The sequence below is a fragment of the Lissotriton vulgaris genome, chromosome 5 (assembly GCF_964263255.1).
Source record: "Lissotriton vulgaris chromosome 5, aLisVul1.2, whole genome shotgun sequence".
In the NCBI taxonomy this organism is placed as follows: domain Eukaryota; kingdom Metazoa; phylum Chordata; class Amphibia; order Caudata; family Salamandridae; genus Lissotriton; species Lissotriton vulgaris.
Window position 1 is genome coordinate 79,385,666 of NC_141693.1, and position 18,264 is coordinate 79,403,929.

The following is an 18,264-nucleotide window of genomic DNA, read 5'->3' on the forward strand; positions in this document are numbered from 1 at the left end:
ACGACAGGCCGGTACGTTCGTTGTTTTCAATTGAAAGTTTACTATACGCTGTCAGTAAAGGCTTGCTCATCAACGCCACTCTGCTTTACTCCACTCCGCTTTACTCCACTCAACGCCACTCCACTTTACTCCATTCCACTTTACTCCAGTCCACTTTGCTCTCTCCACTCCGCTTTCCACAATTCCTCTCTGTTTTACTCTACGCCACTCTGCTCAATCCGGCTCTGCTTTACTCCACTCTGTTTCACTCAACTCCGCTACACGCCTCTCTACATTACTCCACTCTACTCTGCTCAATGTCACTCTGCTTTACTCCACTCCACTCTGCTATTCAGCACTCCATTCCACTCTGCTTTACTCCACCACTCGGCTTTACTCAACCACTCGGCTTTACTCCACGCCACCGCACCCCAGCCAACATACTCCACGCCACTCTAAAATATGTATTTGTATATGTGCTTAGCAATGCCACTCTCATTTACTACATTCAATGCCACTCTGTTTTACTCTACTCCACTTTGCTTTACTCCACTCCATGACCCTCTGCTTCACCCCACGCCACTCCCCTTAACCCCAGGTCACCGCACCCCACACAAAAGGTATATAAACGTAAGAGTTACTATCAGGCCGGTAGTTTTGTTGTTTTCAAATGAAAGCTTACTATAATAAACATGTTAGATTGGTCGGTGGGGTGATGTATATTACATGTACCCTTATTGCCCTTTTAATAGTTTGCAGACACGCATTATTAATCTAATTACAAATGGTGATTTTTGGTGTAATGATGCATATACAGGCCACATGCACCGCAGCACACTACCCACATGCATCCCACTAACACACACCTTATAACAAAACACCACTACATTCCACGCCATGCCACTGCCCCCACGTCACTGTACTGGACACCAAGTTTGCAGTACAGAGCACAGCAGCCACACTGCTCTACAACATACCTTAAAAGCATTGCCAAAGCCAATAGCGATGGTTAAACACTTATATGGACCCAAAGGCAACATCTATTGGCTATGCCAATGCTTGTTTAATTTTGCAGAGCCTTTACCATATATTATATGATGTTTGGTGTATGATTCACATGACAAACATTGTCTGCCCTTGTTTTAAAATTGTACAAGGAAAGAGCTACATGGTTTCACGTGAGGCTTTCGGTTGTCATGGCAACATGTGGAAGGGTCACTGTGAAGAAGATTCTCTAGAATGTTGGTGTTTGAAGATTCTCTGGAATGTTGGTGTTTGAAGATTCTCTGGAATGTTGGTGTTTGAAGATTCTCTGAAATGTTGGTGTTTGAAGATTCTCTGGAATGTTGGTGTTTAAACTGTAGATGACAGTTGAGGTGTGGGGTCTGACATCTATACGTTAATAAATCTACATGAAAGAAACCTTTTCCAGTCACTGGAATTACTACCCCCACCCCTCCAAGAGACATCCCCAAAGGGAGCGTTTTAATATTTAAAAGAGCCTCTCCTTGTGCTCCTGGTCACATTGGTATCACTGCAGAGGGGGCGGGGGGAAGGATCAGGGGCTGAAGCTCCCTGCAGCTCTCACTGCAGCCTCAGCTCCGATCCTCCCCTGTAGGGAGAGGGAGGGAAGGATGAGGGTCTGAAGCTCCCTGCGGCTCTCACACCAGCCTCAGCTCCGCTCCCCAGAGATAGAAGTACGGGAAGAGCCTCTCTGTGAAGGAGGCCTGCGGGAAGGAGTAGAGAAGCTCCATGGAGTCAGCATTGTACAGGGACAGCCGCCCCCCCTTGTAGTCCAGATACACCCCCAGCTTCAGGGGCTTCTCACGAGGGGACAGAGGGGTCTGAGGGGAGGTGAGAGCCCTGTACTGACCCTTCCACCCCTGCACAGCCCAGACTCCCCCCTCAGGTGACCATGTGATCTCTCCCTTCCTGTTCACAGACTCTGCTGCGACCCCCACATGCCACCCTCCTCCCTCCCGCAGCGGCTGCACCTCCCAGTAATGTCTGCCGGAGGTGAACCCCTCACTCCCCAGCACACAGGGGTGGAAGTAGCTGAATCTCTTGGGGGTGTCCGGCAGGGTCTGTGCTGTGTCTGTCTGTCTCACTCGTCTCCCCCCTTCAGACAGGAGGAGCAAAGGATGAGCCGTCTCAGGATCCAGAGTCACCAACACTGCAGAGAAGAGATTCACAATTAGAGATTTAATGACACAAAAAAAGGCTGTAATCACTGCTTCTGTTTTACATATGATTCATTTACACCACATCTGGAAAGAGCATGCTGTGCTAGAGAGCGCACAGCACTAGACCGCTCACAACACTAAAGCGCACATTCATCTAGAGCACACACTACACCAAACACCACACTGCACTACAGAGGACAGGACATTCTACTACACACTACACTGCACCATGCAGAATACTACACATTACACTACACCACATTACCATACATGACGCATACTACACTGCACCATATATGAAACTAAATTACACCTCACAGTGCTAGACCACACGAGACGGCACAGAGTGACAGTGCTACTGCAAGGCATTCTGTACTAGTCAGAACTCTATAATACATCGTACAGAGTACGACTGCTACTAACAGTTATACTGCACTAGTCAGTGCACTGCAGTAGATGGCACAGAGTGACTGAGCTACTCCAAGGAAAACAGTACTACTCTGTACACTGTATTAGAAGGTGCAGAGTGAGAGAGCTACTAGAAGGTATGCAGTATTAGTTAGTACACTGCATGAGATGATACAGAGTAACAGAGCTACTCCAAGGTATATAATAGTACGCAGTGAACTGCATTGGATGGCGCAGAGTAGGAGAGCTATTACAAGGTATACAGTACTAGTTAGTACACTGAATTTGGTGGTAATGAGTGGCAGAGCTACTACAAGGTACGCTGTACTGGTCAGTGCCCTGCATTAGATGTCAGAGTGACAGAGCTACTCCACGGTATACAGTACTGCTCAGTACACTGCATTAAATAGGACAAAGTGACCCCTACCCTTTCCTCACGGGCACTGCGCTTGTTGAGTGAGTCGCGAGTGCCAAGGGTGGTAGTGCGGAGCTGCATCACACGTGGCACGGCAGGGTTTGCAGGTCGCGCAAGGCGAGCAGTATAGAACTACCGGTACCCCCGCCATCTGCCCTTTCAGCAGAGCAGAGGTAAGCCGTGGGACCACACCTGACACTCCATGTTGTCTTACAGAAAATGAGAAAAGTATTTATTTCCCCTGTAGGCGGCACTGCGAGGCAACAAGCACAACGTGTTCTTATTTGCAGCTGCTGCGTTTTTTCAGAGAAATCTGTTATGTAATATGATGGCCCATTCACCTCCCTTTCCACTTCCCTTTGTATTCATTTGTAATGCCCTTGAACACTTTTGTATGACTCGGAGTGATAATACTTTTATTTGATTTATAAAAGTGATAAAAGGGTGGGTCTTACCACCATACAAACAGCATGTACATCATAAAATCGGCATAAAAACAGCAATAAAATCACAGAAAAGGGAAAAGAAGCATTATCTTAACAATCTTACACAAGTATACAATCGCAGTGTAAAGTTTTAAGGAAATGGCTAGGGGGATATGACTATCTCATAGGAACTGCAAAACGACTGATGATTGTTCTAAGAAAAAGTGCAAATACTTTGGGGAATAAGTGAGTTCGGTGGGAGATACACATTTTGACTCAGATTAAAGAACACAGCCTGAAAAAGTTAGAATAAGGGGATGTCCATTAAGATGAGAAATGGGGGTCCAGGGGCAGCCATGATAAGGCCGGTTGGTCAAGATTGTTTTTAATTACTTCCATGTTTTTCTGCGGCATGAGCCAGAAATGTTATAGTTTTGCAGGCTAGTTGTATCCGGGACCCGCTGAGGCATTCTATCACAGCCGCCCTGCAAGTTCGCACCTGTGCTTCTCTTAGAAGGGGTAGCAAAAGCGGTTTCCTTTGTTTATGCAGTGCCGGGCATATGCATATTAAGTGCAATAAAGACTCTATGGCGTTGCCACAGAGGCGACAAGTGGAAGTTGACCAGGACCGTTGGCACTTGGGGGTGAGGTCCTTACTCGGGAAGCTTCCCAACCTCAGAAGGCTTAATTTCCTCTTATAGTGGTCCCTGAAACAATCTTGCAGGTATGGCTGAGGTTTCAGATACTTGTAAGTTGGTATGATACAGGTAAGAGCCCGGATTCTTCCAGCTTTAGTGAAACGAGCGCTAAAGCGGGAAGAATCCTGGCTCTTACCTGTATCATACAACGCTTTTAAACATCTTACCAATAAAGCCATCAAAGAAGCATCGCTGCTAATGGACAAAGCCGCAGTGGCAGGAAAATGCCATGCCTGGATCGTGCTGTCAACTTACAAACATCTGAAACCTCAGCCATATTTGCAAGACTGCTTTAGGGACTACTATAAGAGGAAACTAAGCCTTCTGAGGTTGGGAAGCTTCCCGAGTAAGGACCTCACCCCCAAGTGGCAACGATCCTGGTCAACTTCCACCTGTCGCCTCTGTGGCAGCGCCATAGAGTCTTTTGTATGACTCGGCACGTTACAGAACAAGGTCAGTTTTAAAGCAAACAATATTTGCGCTGCGGTGATGTTACAAATACGCCCAGTAAAGTAGTAAAGAAGTAAATGAACGTGATAGGTATGTAAATATTTATAGTCGTACTTCAGTAGGGCACGCAAAAAGAAGAGTACATTAGTAATTAGTAGTCATTAATTAAGCCAAGTAATATAAATATAGTGGTGATGAGTTTTAATGCATATTGATTTAATAAACAAGTGTTCTTTTACTTATCTCTAAATTTCACAAACAGTACCACCATGTGGAACCTCTCATAAGTTCTGTGCCAATGCTAAGCCCCAGAAACTACAGTCTCAAAAGCACTGCAAACCTCTCTTTATTTCTGCTCCCTCAGCCCTTTTATAGCTGACAGAGGGGACGGGAGCATGGGATACCTCACTACCTCCATTTGTGCACATTTTAACTTTGTGCAAAGGCCCAGACATGATTCGAAAACAGAACCGTGACACCCATTGATTTGGCAACCATACCATCATGTGCATGTGTGCTCTACCCCAGTTATTGTGCCAGGTGTGGTGCTGAGGGGTCACAGTGCCCATCCAGGTGCTGGGGCAGTGTTTCCATTAATATCAATGGGGTAACCCAGTAATGCACAGAACCTGGGTGTAATTGCAATAAACAAACAATGGTTCTGCTACAGCGTAAGCTCAAAATACCGGTCCTGTGAGTAATGATTGCGACGGTTACTCTGATTAGTCAGCTGGAGCGACTGAGAACGAATTCATACGCTGGTTGTTCTATGTGCATGGATTAATGGAGAATGCACATTGAGGGATTGCATTTAATGCACTTATTATGGAAGAATATTCGGTCCTTTGAGCTTCATAGCCAGAGGCAGTACCTCCTTGAAAGTGTGGTAGGAACCAGGAACGTTATGGGAGTTTGATATACATCATGTATAGATCTGAATCAGTCTGCAATTTATGATTGAAGGCAGCCATATTTTTCCGAAGATCTTTTAAAACGAGGCTACCATGATTTTCTACGCGGTTTCACACACTTGCTTCTATAGTCCTGATGAAGACCCCATAGCGATGGTTTGATTACTTCACATTAATAGAGGGGGTCGAAACGTTGACGTACTTTGAGATCAAACGTCTTAGTCCCTGCTGGTCACTGAATGTTACAGTAATTGGGCATTTCAAGCATAGGACGACCACTAATGAATTTGACGTTGATATTGTGAACATTCATTTTTTGAAGATATTATTGTCTTTTGTGTTATGTGTCAAAAAGGTTTGTATTGTTTATCACATTTCTGTTATTGATTGTGTTGTATTAATTGTTTTTTGGAATAATACTGTGTGTGTTTATATATGTCATGATTGTAAATTTATACATTTAATTATTTTCATTTCACTATTTTGTCACTGTCTATTGTTAATGTTAATTTGAAAAATTGGGAGGAATACTTTTCAACTTTCATTAATGAATAACCTTTTCACCAGATGGGGGGTTAAATGTTAGTCAATAATTGTCGTCCTTTCGAGCTTAAGCTTAATTCTCAAATTGCGATTAGCAAATTGCGAATTCGCAATTTGATAATTATTGCACTTTCATTCCTATGGGCCTTCTGGCCCATAGGAATGCATTGGAAATTATTCTTTATTTGCGAATTCGCTAAATGCGAATTCGCAAATAAAGAATAATAAGGAATCGCTAAAAAATAGCGATTTTGTACATACATTCCGTTTTGCGAATTCTAAATAGCGATTCGCAAAAAATCGCTATTTAGGATTCGCAAAACGTAATCTTGATACATCTGGCCCTTAGTAAGCAATTACAGATGGCAGGCAGGACTTTCCTCCTTCTATGCATGCCGGAGCCATCCTCAAGACAATTATCCAAGATACTCAGGAGGGTTATGAGCATTTGGTTAGCAAGTTTGCAAAGCAATATGAGGAATCAGGAATCCGGTGCTGGAGATAAGGTGTAGAAGAGTCAGGGTCAACAATGAACATTCTTTTTCTAAAGTAAGGGATCTCTTGTGGAAGGAGTTTCATGAAGTGCTTGACAACACAGGACTCGGTGACAAGTTCTTGCAAGGCACTGTCTTTCTTGTACAAGCATTACAAATACTCCTCTCGGGAGGTCCGCTTCAACCGAGGGCAGCCGCTGATGGCTGAGTTTTGTGATGAATCTCTCGATGTACCAGCCACGGAGATGACGTCAATGAAAAGTGCTGACGTTATTGTGTGCAAAAACAAACCTTCTTGTGCAGCATAGAGCCTTGTGAGAACAGTGATGGCCGTTTCTTGCATCATTACCCATCACCAGTGCCAGTGCTGAAGATCATTTCCAAACTTGCATCACTGACGACTGCTCCACGGTGCAGCAAAACAGAACTTTGCCAGGAACAGTAAAGATTCCAGCCGGTATCTCCCACCCACCCACCCACCTCCCCGGCTTTACATGTTAGCAGGCCTAGAATTGGGGACATGATGCAGGTATGATGTTATGTTACGAGTTAAGTTATCTGCCTTTGTATTTATCACGTGATTTACTTTTCTGTGCAACCAATGTTTACCTTTGGAGGAATGAGCCGATTGAAGCATCAATGGAAGTGGGATCATAGAGGGGCCGGTTCAGTAGATGACTCTTGTGGGTGGTTGATGCAAGGCCGCCAGGAGAACAACAGGCGTTTGTGCTGCTTTCTCGTTCCCAAGACATGTCTGTATTACTGGAGTGGCCCCTCCCATGGTAAGCATGTGCAAGGAAAGTTCCTCATTTGTATGAAAGATGGCCATATGTAAACATGGGAGTAACGTTGTACATGCACATGCCACATATTACATGCAGGCCCTGGCCTGTGGTGGGCTTTTGGGACCACACTATCCCTGCATTACGAAGAAGGTGAGCCACAGTTAACGTGACCCTGAGGGTGTCTTTTGGGAACCAGCACAGAGCTCCAGGGTGCATCACAACTGGTGTTTAACAGAGAGTTATTTATTTATTTATTAATTGTGTGATTTAAAAAACCATTGCAAATACAAAACTTTTAAAAAAAGGTATCCAGATTTCATTTAAAATGTCATAATTCTTAAAAACCAGTAAGGGTAGCAATAACATCATAAAACCAGTAAGGGTAGCAATGACATCATAAAACCAGTAAGGGTAGCAATGACATTCATAAAACCAGTAGGGGTAGCAATAACATCATAAAACCAGTAGGGGTAGCAATAACATCATAAAACCAGTAGGGGTAGCAATAACATCATAAAACCAGTAACGGTAGCATTGACATCATAAAACCAGTAAGGGTAGCAATAACATCATAAAACCAGTAAGGGTAGCAATGACATCATAAAACCAGTAAGGGTAGCAATGACATTCATAAAACCAGTAGGGGTAGCAATAACATCATAAAACCAGTAGGGGTAGCAATAACATCATAAAACCAGTAGGGGTAGCAATAACATCATAAAACCAGTAAGGGTAGCAATGACATCATAAAACCAGTAAGGGTAGCAATGACATTCATAAAACCAGTAAGGGTAGCAATGACATTCATAAAACCAGTAGGGGTAGCAATAACATCATAAAACCAGTAGGGGTAGCAATGACATCATAAAACCAGTAAGGGTAGCAATGACATCATAAAACCAGTAGGGGTAGCAATAACATCATAAAACCAGTAACGGTAGCATTGACATCATAAAACCAGTAGGGGTAGCAATAACATCATACAACCAGTAAGGGTAGCAATGACATCATAAAACCAGTAAGGGTAGCAATGACATTCATAAAACCAGTAGGGGTAGCAATAACATCATAAAACCAGTAGGGGTAGCAATAACATCATAAAACCAGTAAGGGTAGCAATGACATCATAAAACCAGTAAGGGTAGCAATGACATTCATAAAACCAGTAAGGGTAGCAATGACATTCATAAAACCAGTAGGGGTAGCAATAACATCATAAAACCAGTAGGGGTAGCAATAACATCATAAAACCAGTAAGGGTAGCAATGACATCATAAAACCAGTAGGGGTAGCAATAACATCATAAAACCAGTAGGGGTAGCAATAACATCATAAAACCAGTAATGGTAGCATTGACATCATAAAACCAGTAAGGGTAGCAATAACATCATAAAACCAGTAAGGGTAGCAATGACATCATAAAACCAGTAGGGGTAGCAATGACATCATAAAACCAGTAAGGGTAGCAATGACATTCATAAAACCAGTAGGGGTAGCAATAACATCATAAAACCAGTAGGGGTAGCAATGACATCATAAAACCAGTAAGGGTAGCAATGACATTCATAAAACCAGTAAGGGTAGCAATGACATTCATAAAACCAGTAGGGGTAGCAATAACATCATAAAACCAGTAGGGGTAGCAATAACATCATAAAACCAGTAGGGGTAGCAATAACACCAAGTGGATTAAAGAAGGGTTTGTTGAGTGTTTCCAAGTAACAGAACATGCTGCACTTCAATGACTATTAATACTTTGTGAAGCATTGCACGAATTGTGGCTTACCTTTGCCACTTACCTTCCTGGAGGTCCATATTACAGTGTAACCCCCAAGGATGCTGCATGGGTGCACACTTTGTTAGTGTGCAACTGCTACAATACCTTCCACAGCACCCTGAATGTGTTGCAGTCTTACCTGGCACTAAGTCAGAGTGCGAAAGCTTCCCATATCACCCCATCAGTAGGAGTTTGAGGGTCTACTACTTTGCACAAAATTAGGCACAGTATTTAACTACACCCACCCTAATCTGTGCCCCAGCCAAGACCAAAGGGCTGCCAAAATGGCTCTCTGATGGAGACTGGGGCTGTGTGGGTCCACTCTGGATACTGCCCCTAGTTTAAGATTAAGATTTTGGAGAGAGTTGTGAGTAAATCTCTCACAAAATATGCGGAAGAAAATAATCTCCTGGACGAGGTCCAATTTGGGTTTTGACCAGGACATGGTACTGAAACTGCTATAGTGACTGTCCTGGATGACCTGCAAATGCGTGCCGACAATGGACAAACAGCCATTTTAGTGCTGCTGGAAATGTCGGCGGCTTTCGACATGGTCAACCATAAGATATTGATCAAGAGGCTTGAGGAATGTGGCATTGTGGGCAGGGCACTGGACTGGCTGTGATCCTATCTCTCAGGCAGACAGCAGGCAGGGATCCCGAGGCCCTTCCACTTTCAGACTAGGTCAGTAAAACACAGGGTTCCGCAGGGCTCAGCGATCAGCCCAATTCTTTTTAATTTATATCTATGCCCACTGATCCCCCTCATAAAATCTTATGGTATTGAGGTTATAAATTATGCAGATGACACCCAACTTGTCTTCTCCCAGGGCAATGGGCAATGATGCAGTTCCTCTGGAGAAATTCCATAGCTGCATGCGAGAAACAGCGTGCTGGTTCAGGGATAATTCATTGCAATTTAATATGGACAAGACAAATACTTTGCTGTACTGCAAGTAAAATTCCTTGACCCCTGCCAGTAGACTTCTGGCCAGTCCCTGCTAATAACCCTCCAGTGCCTGTTACAATGGTCCGCAATTTAGGAGCACTGCTAGACAGTAATCTGCAATCGGACTCACAAGTAGCTAAAACTGTAAACACCTGTTTTTCTCTGCTCAGAGCCCTTAGAAAAAAACTCAATTTTTTACCTGTCTCAGTTAGACCGCAATTGGTAAGGAGTATTATTTTGAGCAGATTAGACTACTGCAATGCCCTTTTCCTAGGAGCTCCAGCTTCTTTCTAAAAAAACTGCAAAGAATACAGACTATTGCAGCTAAACTAGCATTGTACAGACAACGTAGAGCCTCGTCCTCGCTTGCCCCGAAAGAGCTCCACTGGCTGCCTATGGCACAGCGAGTCCAGTTCAAGGCACTCTGCATCGTCGATAGAGCAGTACATAAAATGGGGCCTAAGACCCTACAGAGAAAATGTCTATGGTATTCTAGAGCACGAAGCCTATGTTCCTCCTCAGCCAGTCTGATATGTGTCCCACATGTCAAGAAAGTTCGACTGGGGGGCAGATCATTTAGCTATGCAGTCTGCCGACTCTGGAACACTCTGCCAATAGAGCTTAGACAAATAGATACATTGTCCCGCTTCAGGAAGGAATTGAAAACTAAACTCTTTCCTAGAGATTAATTCCAGTCCTATGCTCGAGCTCAGTTACATACAATGTTTTTGGTAATCTCAGCGCCAGGATACCCGTTGGGCGGCAGCTGCGATGTAGAAGTACTCCCTTACATTACATTTATTGCTAAACTTGTAAATAAAAAGTTAGGAGGCTCTTGCAGCTTGCACCACAAATTGCCCCTGCCAGCGATGCCAGTACCAACACAACTACTTGCCATCACGCGCCAACAAGTGTAACAATTCAGACTATTCCAGACCGCCAAAGCTATAAGAATGGCTTAGGCAGCAGGTTTTGGTCATTTTTAATATATATTGAATTATAAACAACTGTTGCTGTTCTGTTCTCTAAATTAGAGACCAACACAAACACCACAACCACCACAACAACCACCACCACCATCACCATGTGGCAGACTGACATAAGTGCAGGTGCTGACAGTAAAGATCCAGTGCCAAGCACCGGAAATCACTCGCTCAAATTAAGCACATAACCCAGGTCTGTGGTCATGCCAAAGGGGTGGCCAGGGCATTATAAGGTGCTTAAAAAATGTTCCTGTTCATACAAGCCACTCTCTATCCGGATGAGGACAAAAAAATGTAGGTCTCCTCCTTTTGGTCTGCAACAGAATGGGCTCTGAAGGTATTAGGCTTAATGTTCATGAAACTGGGCGTGAGGGTTCTGTTGGAAAAATGCGCAAGTTGCTTGGGTTTAGTAGTTCACAACTATTTTCCAGTGACCAGAAGTAGTTCTCCCTACACAAAAGGTTGGAGACCCCTGATTTAAACTCTGGAAATGCAGCAGCACATATACAAAGTACAAATCTAGAAAAATCTGGAAAAGACCAAGTTTACAGACGCAAATAAAGTAACTGTACTCTGACGTGAGTGCACATTATCATTAAATACGGGAAACATCCTTTACAACACAACTTTTACAACGCACTGCCATTACGACGCAACTAGTACAACGCAAGGCATTACAACGACTTGCGCTGGAGGGCGCTCTAGGATAGGGATTAGTTTAATTACTATCCAACACCTTCCCTACTATCCACGGGGACTGGAGTTGGAATAGTAAATTAAACTATTCACTATCCAGCGCCCCCCAACGCAAGTCGGTGTAACGACTTGCGTTGTAAAAGTTGCGTCGTAATGGCATACGTTGTAAAAGCATGTGTTGTAATGTCATACATCTATTAAATACCATACCATACCATACCATACTATACTATACCATGATACCACCCCATAGCACACCACACCATCCCATACCATACCATTTTCATGAACATTAACATACAGAGCTAATCGTCACATTGATATTTACCTTTGTAACTCTTCACCACCTCTGGGCACGGAATCTTCACCTTATTACACCTGTAATAACACACACATCATCTTTGTATTAAAGAGCAATGACAGCTACAGGAACAAAGGATGAACATCACATAAGACCGGTATTTGAAATGAGATTCAGTATTAAGATCAGCGCCTGCGGACTAGAGCTCAGTGTGAGTTACTGTTTATACACAACAGTCAAAGCTCTAATGATATCCAAAAGTGAATTTAATATCTTAGCCTCAGCGTGGGTCTTCTAGGAGCTGCGGTTAGCCCAGTGAGATGGCCTGACTAACAGGTTACATCTGCTGCTGGTGGAGTCTTGTGTATATACTTTCTTAACTGAGCTCCACGTACATTCCTGCCAGCACCCACAACACCGATACTTCCAATCCCTGCCGGTGTAAACCTTGTCATCATTCCTCTGCAACCAAGATGTTTGGTAGCCTTAGTGGGATATATAAGGAAGATTTAAACTCAGACGCCATAGTAATGAAAGATTAGTTGCAAAACAAAGACTCCCACGTTTTACAGAGCAGCAGATTTTAGGCGTTAGGGGAAGTATCACAGAGGGAGAGATAAGGGATCAGGTTAGGAGGCTCAGTAATGGGAAAGCAGCAGGCCCATGTGAATACTGTAAAAAATTGTTAAATTCTTAGGTCCCTTTCTTGGTATCTTATTTTAATGAGATCTAGCTGGAAAGCTGTTGCCTCATACCTTCCTGGTATGAGGCAACAGTGGTTATGATCCTTAATCCGGGTAAAGATGCTATGTTAGCAGATTCCTATAGACCTATATTGTTGTCGAACTGTGACTACAAAATGACCACAGGAATCTTGGCTAAGAGGTTGTTAGGTGTCTTTCAAACGTTGATCCATTTCAAACAAAAAGGGTTTGTGCCTGGCAAGCAGCTGAATGAATTATCCCATCGACTTTTCGCTGCAAATGATACAGCAGAGGAATTTAATCTCCTGTTGACAATCGCAAGAATTGATGCTGCTAAAGCATTTGATAGGGTTAACTAGGTCTATCTCAGGGAGGTATTGCGGAATTATGGTTTCAGCAGCAATGTTACTGGAGTTGTATAAATGTTATATAAGGTGCCGGCAACCAAGATTTAGGTTAATGGCGAACTTATAGCTTTGTGTCATATATCCAGGAGAATTAAGTAGGGGTGTCCTTTGTCGCTAATTCTGTTTTGTCTATATATTAAGCACTTTTCCCAGATGGTTCAGCAGGATAAGGCCATTCTTCCCTTTGAAGCTGTAGGGTTACCAACAAAAATAGCACTGCATGCTGATGACATAGTTCTGTATACATTGAACCAAGGGCTCTCTGATCCTAAACTTGAGGTGCATCCCAGAGATTTCGGGAGTCTTTCAGGGTATTTAATCTATAAGGGGAAGACAGAGATTATGACATAGGCTGAAGAGAAGGTAGGACTTAAAACCAGAAACCTGATTGGATATCTAGGGATCATGGTAATTCAGAGCTTGGAGGAAATACTGGTTGTAAATCTAACTAAGGTATGCAATTGTTAATATGTAAAAAAACGATACAGATATGACAAACAATACATTCATTCAAGTGAACAAATTTGCGTCGTTATTAACAAATTCACCCGTTGTGAACTCCACATCAACCCAGACTCTCAAATAAGTAGTTAGGCAAGCACTAAGACCTAGGCCTGAGGTTATAAATGGACAGGCCACAGGTGGGGTGGCACGTAGCCACCAGAGAAATGCACGGACATGAAACCTTAGTCTAGAACTATTCTCCTTGCAGTGCTAGAGGATCTTAGAGTGGCTGTGGAAGTCAACAACACGAGACATGAAGAACTTATTTTTGTTGACATGTTTTTCACTATTAAATTTGAGACACTAGTGGTGCATATATGCACAGGGTCGGATATAACACACTCACTGATATCTGCCAGGCAAAGGATGTATTAAAGGCCCAGAAGTATATAAGTGGCGATCAAAGATGGGGCAAAGGGTAAGCCATTTTGGAAGAGTGTCATATTGTGGAAAATTATTATTTTATTAGAATAATAATGCTTAATGTAGGTATGGTTCAGGTAGCACGACTAGACTGCACCTGGCTGCATTACTTAAAGTGCTTGTTTAATTGTTGTCAATGTGCATTGTTTTCCATTCTCTTCCAGAAAACACTCAAAATTCAGCTTCTACCGCTGTATTCCTCTGTATGTGCAAAGGATCTTTTCCCAAGCTTGCTTGGCCGATGGGACGTGTATTGAAACAAGCTAAACCTTATAAAATACTGTTGATCGTTCCACATTGCCTCAACTTTCTTTATAGTGCCTCGTCATTCCGAACAGGAGTTTGATGCACACTTTATCTATGGCTAAGTGGATGGATGCCACTGGTATAGTTAAGAGCCTTTGATATATCATATGTGTTTCATTCAGAGATGGGAGGACCTTATACCCCCTTTGGCTGCATTGATGGAATAATTTCTGTGACGGCGAACAGAGTTGCGACCATCTGAAGAAGGAGATTACACCCTCAGCCCTATTTAGCATGGACAGGTCTCTGCCAGGAGTATCTGGGGGTGAGGGACTGGGAAAAAAACCAATAATGATCATTAAAACTCCCTGGATGTGGGGTACGTTAGTTCTTTGTTTTTTAGAAACACTGTGAGAAGTTGGCCTGGTATATAATGCTCACTAATTCTAGTGATCACTTTGTACCATGCCAAGCAACCCTTATGATGATGGTTGTAATTCAACCTTGTAGACCAGTTATCCTAGTGGTAACGTGGACAAAGCAGTCTTAGGCTAAACTCTGAAAGGCATGTGAAGCCAGCTGTTATACCATACACAACCCCCTTGAATACCAAATGAAAGGGACACCACACAGATATATATTGAAAATATATATTGATTTATTAACTATTAAAATCCCCTGGACTCTTTATGAGCACAGAAGCACAAGCGTTAAATCACAAGACAGTTTAAAATACACAAAAGTTGCACAATATGGATGAGCCCTAGGGGCCACCTAAACCATATACTAAATAAGTGGTATAAGAGATACCAGGAGGAAAGTGAAGAGGCCTAGGGCCTTGGGAATCGCTGGAGCTATTCGAGACTGGAAATAACTAAGTCGGGAAAGGCCCACGGGACTCGGGTGCAGTGTTCAAAGTGCACGCACTTTTCAATACAAAGTCTATGGTGCGTAAAAAGCACAAAGTTAGAAAGTTAGGAACCTTCCGAGTGACCTACGGAGCTGAAACTTAAAACACAGGCCCTTGGGATGTGTACCAGTGCAGGAGCACCGGCGGAGCTGAGTTACCTCACCCACAGGAAGCGGGTGCACAGGGTCGAAGATGTGTCGGGTTTCGTCACGCTGGTCGATGGTGCTTGGAGCTGAAGATGCTGCAGGCGGCTCGATGAGAAGAGTTCCGGTGGATCCAAGGGTGGATCTGTAGATGTGAAGACCTGAAAGCAGAGGGGACAGTGTTCAAAGTCACTAGCCAGTGACTGCCGTGGAACCAGAGTGGAACCAGGTGATGTCGGGTGCAAACAGGCGTTGTCGGGTAGCTTCTTTCTGCAGCCACGTGGATACCCGGGGTCGAGGACGTCCAGGAGTCGGTCACGAGCTGTCCCACGTAGGCTTCTCGCTGTTGGCGGTGTCGGCGACCTGATCGGAGCAAACAGGCCTTGGCAAATGCAAGCCACGCAGAAGTTGAAAGATGCTGTTCACTCGGACCAGCAAGGTCAGAGCGGGTGCTCCTTTTCACAGGAGCTTGGGTAGGTCTGGAGCAACCAGACCTGCTGTTTAAATCTTCGGGTTCGTCGCCAAGATGGCCGCTGGCCGCGTGGCTAGTGGCCGGGATGGCGCGTCGAGTGGCACAGTGCAAAAGGGCCCCACGCAGATCGTGGAGATGCTGGGGGGCTGATCTTCGGTGCAAGGGCTGCTCGGTGGTGGGGGTTCTCAGTCCCCAAAGCACAACGTCGAGGATGCCTCAGAAGCTGCGCAGTCAGCTTTACGAGTGTCTTCCAAGAGGTCCGGTCCCACGTCACTCGGTGCCTCCACGGGTCCCTTCTTTGCAGGGACTGTGGATCGGGCTCTGAGAGGTCTGGGAATCTGGTTCTTGTCGGGCTCTGGGCTCGGGCTCCGGCGGGAGGCGGCGGCAAAGCAGACGTCGAGTTGCTGGTTGGTGCCTGTGTTCACAGGGTGGTCACTCCTTGGCCACAAGGGAGATTCTTCTTCAGTCTTCTGTGCAGCAGAATGTCGAAGTCCAGTCTTCTTCTTAGTTTTAAGTTGATTTCGGGATGATCTGCTGTGCAATGGCACTGCTCCCCCTCTTATTCCAATCTAGGGGGTGGATCACCTACTAGGTCCCTCCTCTGGGAGGAACCAGGAAGGGGGGCGGTTACACCCCCTTTCCTTTGTCCAGCTCCGCGCCAGGACTGGGGCTGGAAGGCCCCAGAACCGGTTTGGGCTGGCCTATGCACGGGGACACCTTGTGTGCCCCGGGCATGTCTGATTCTATTCAGCCCTGTCCTACCCAATACACAAAATCCTGTCTGGGGTGGTGCTCGCACCTCCCAAGGCAGGAAACCCTTTGTCCAGGCCACCATCTGCCGAGTTTCGGTCAGCAGCAGGAGGCCAGACTTGTGTCTGTGGTGGCAGCGTCCATTTTGTGGAGCTGAGGCTCTGTTTAACTTTAACCGGGGTTAGGGTTACACACATGTCGTATCCCTCTAGAAGGGTGGAATGCTATCCCCGTCGCCAGAATTGGCGAGGGGATAGTATTCCAATTCGTATGACACCTTACTCGACATGTTTTGATAAAGCCAAACCAAAGATAGCATTTAACCGCGAGGATTATAATGCACTTAAGAGTATATGGTATGGCAATATCCCGGAACAGCTTAGGGAGTGGTTCCCGACAGCTGCAGACAGGCTCAGCTCATGCCAGAGCACCATCTCACATATTTCCAAGCACTCTGCCTCCAGGATTGATGAGGCCTTCCATAGGAGTGGCTGATAGGAACATATGTGTCCAGTTTAGGGTTAGGCACAGACATACTGTACCTAAGTAAGAGGTGGTTACACCGACTTACCCCAGCTGAGTGATCAGCCAGTTGTGTCAAATATGGAGGCCAGGCCAGGGGTGGCACAATACGTGCTGCAGCCCCTGGTAGGCCTTGGATACACCTATGCCCTGGGCACCTAGGGTGCACTTATACAGGGGCTCATAAGGTGAACCAGTTCCAATTCGTAATGCACCTAGAGTGCATGGAGTCCATTTTAAGGAGAGAGCAATCAGCCTGGGGCCCTGAATAGCAGGATCCCAGGCCAACTAAGTCAAAAACCAGCTAAACACCAGGCAAAAAGTTTGGGGGTAACCATAGTCAGATATCCACCTTCCTACATAACCCCCCCCCAAACGAAAGGAGATAAGGCTATCCTTGACCAGGTAAGCCTATATTGCCTAAGTGGCCATATAAGGAAGTACCAGCTCTGGCTTGGTAACCCCCTGTCTCATGGTCCACTAAGCAATCCCTCACCCTAAGGGTATCTGAGGGTCTCCACCATAGGGAATCTCTACCTGTGGCGTGTCTTTGCAAAGTCAAAGGCTGGTGTTGGGATGGAGTACTGAAGTGAGTTTCCTCTGTAGGGCTCAGCTTCCTCCAATCACTCTCCACCATGTGTGCCTTTCTTTCTCTGACTGAGTTGCACTGTGCTCTCAGGGTCAACCTCTGGCTACCTAAAGCTGGAGGTTGGGTCCCTCTGTTTGGCTTACTGGAGGGACAGGTCAGGTTTGGGGCCTTTTGGTCCCAGGTTTGGCTGTGCCCAACAATATCCATCTGGGGGAGGTCCCTAACTACTTTTAAGGGGGATCCCTCAGGAGTTTTTAAAGTTTGCACCTCACTAGGGCTACTAGTTTCGGTGCCCCTAATCTGTTGATGGGGGTGCGTTATTTGACAGGGGGCCCTTTGGGTCTCACTGTCCTTCTTGTCCTCTGCAGCCCTGGGCTGAGTAAGGCAAGGTAGAGAGGGGCAGGTTACCTGCTCCAGACTGGGTCCCACCTGAGAAGGGTCCACTGCCATCAGAGGCTCTGTTAGGCCAGGCCTAACAACCTCTGGGACAGTTCCTTCATCAGGGGTAAGATCAGTTCCCTGAGGAGGCTGATCCTTTCCTAAAGTCTGGTGGGAGGGAGATTTCTCTTCCTCCTCAATGCTCTCTGTTTGGGTGGAG

At 45.1% G+C, this 18,264-nt stretch overlaps 1 protein-coding gene across 1 annotated transcript in view; it reads right to left on the minus strand.

Annotated features, from left to right (window-relative positions):
- Window positions 1–1,495: 1,495 nt before the first annotated feature.
- Window positions 1,496–18,264, minus strand: part of LOC147710244 (E3 ubiquitin-protein ligase TRIM39-like) — a 136,965-nt gene continuing 120,196 nt past the window's right edge. Inside the window, exons 5-6 of the mRNA XM_086920918.1 lie at window positions 12,024–12,073; window positions 1,496–2,152 (exon numbers count right to left, since the gene is read on the minus strand). Of these exons, the coding sequence (XP_086777044.1) occupies window positions 1,641–2,152; window positions 12,024–12,073 (562 nt within the window). The 3' untranslated portion in view covers window positions 1,496–1,640. The remainder of the gene's footprint in view (window positions 2,153–12,023; window positions 12,074–18,264) is intronic.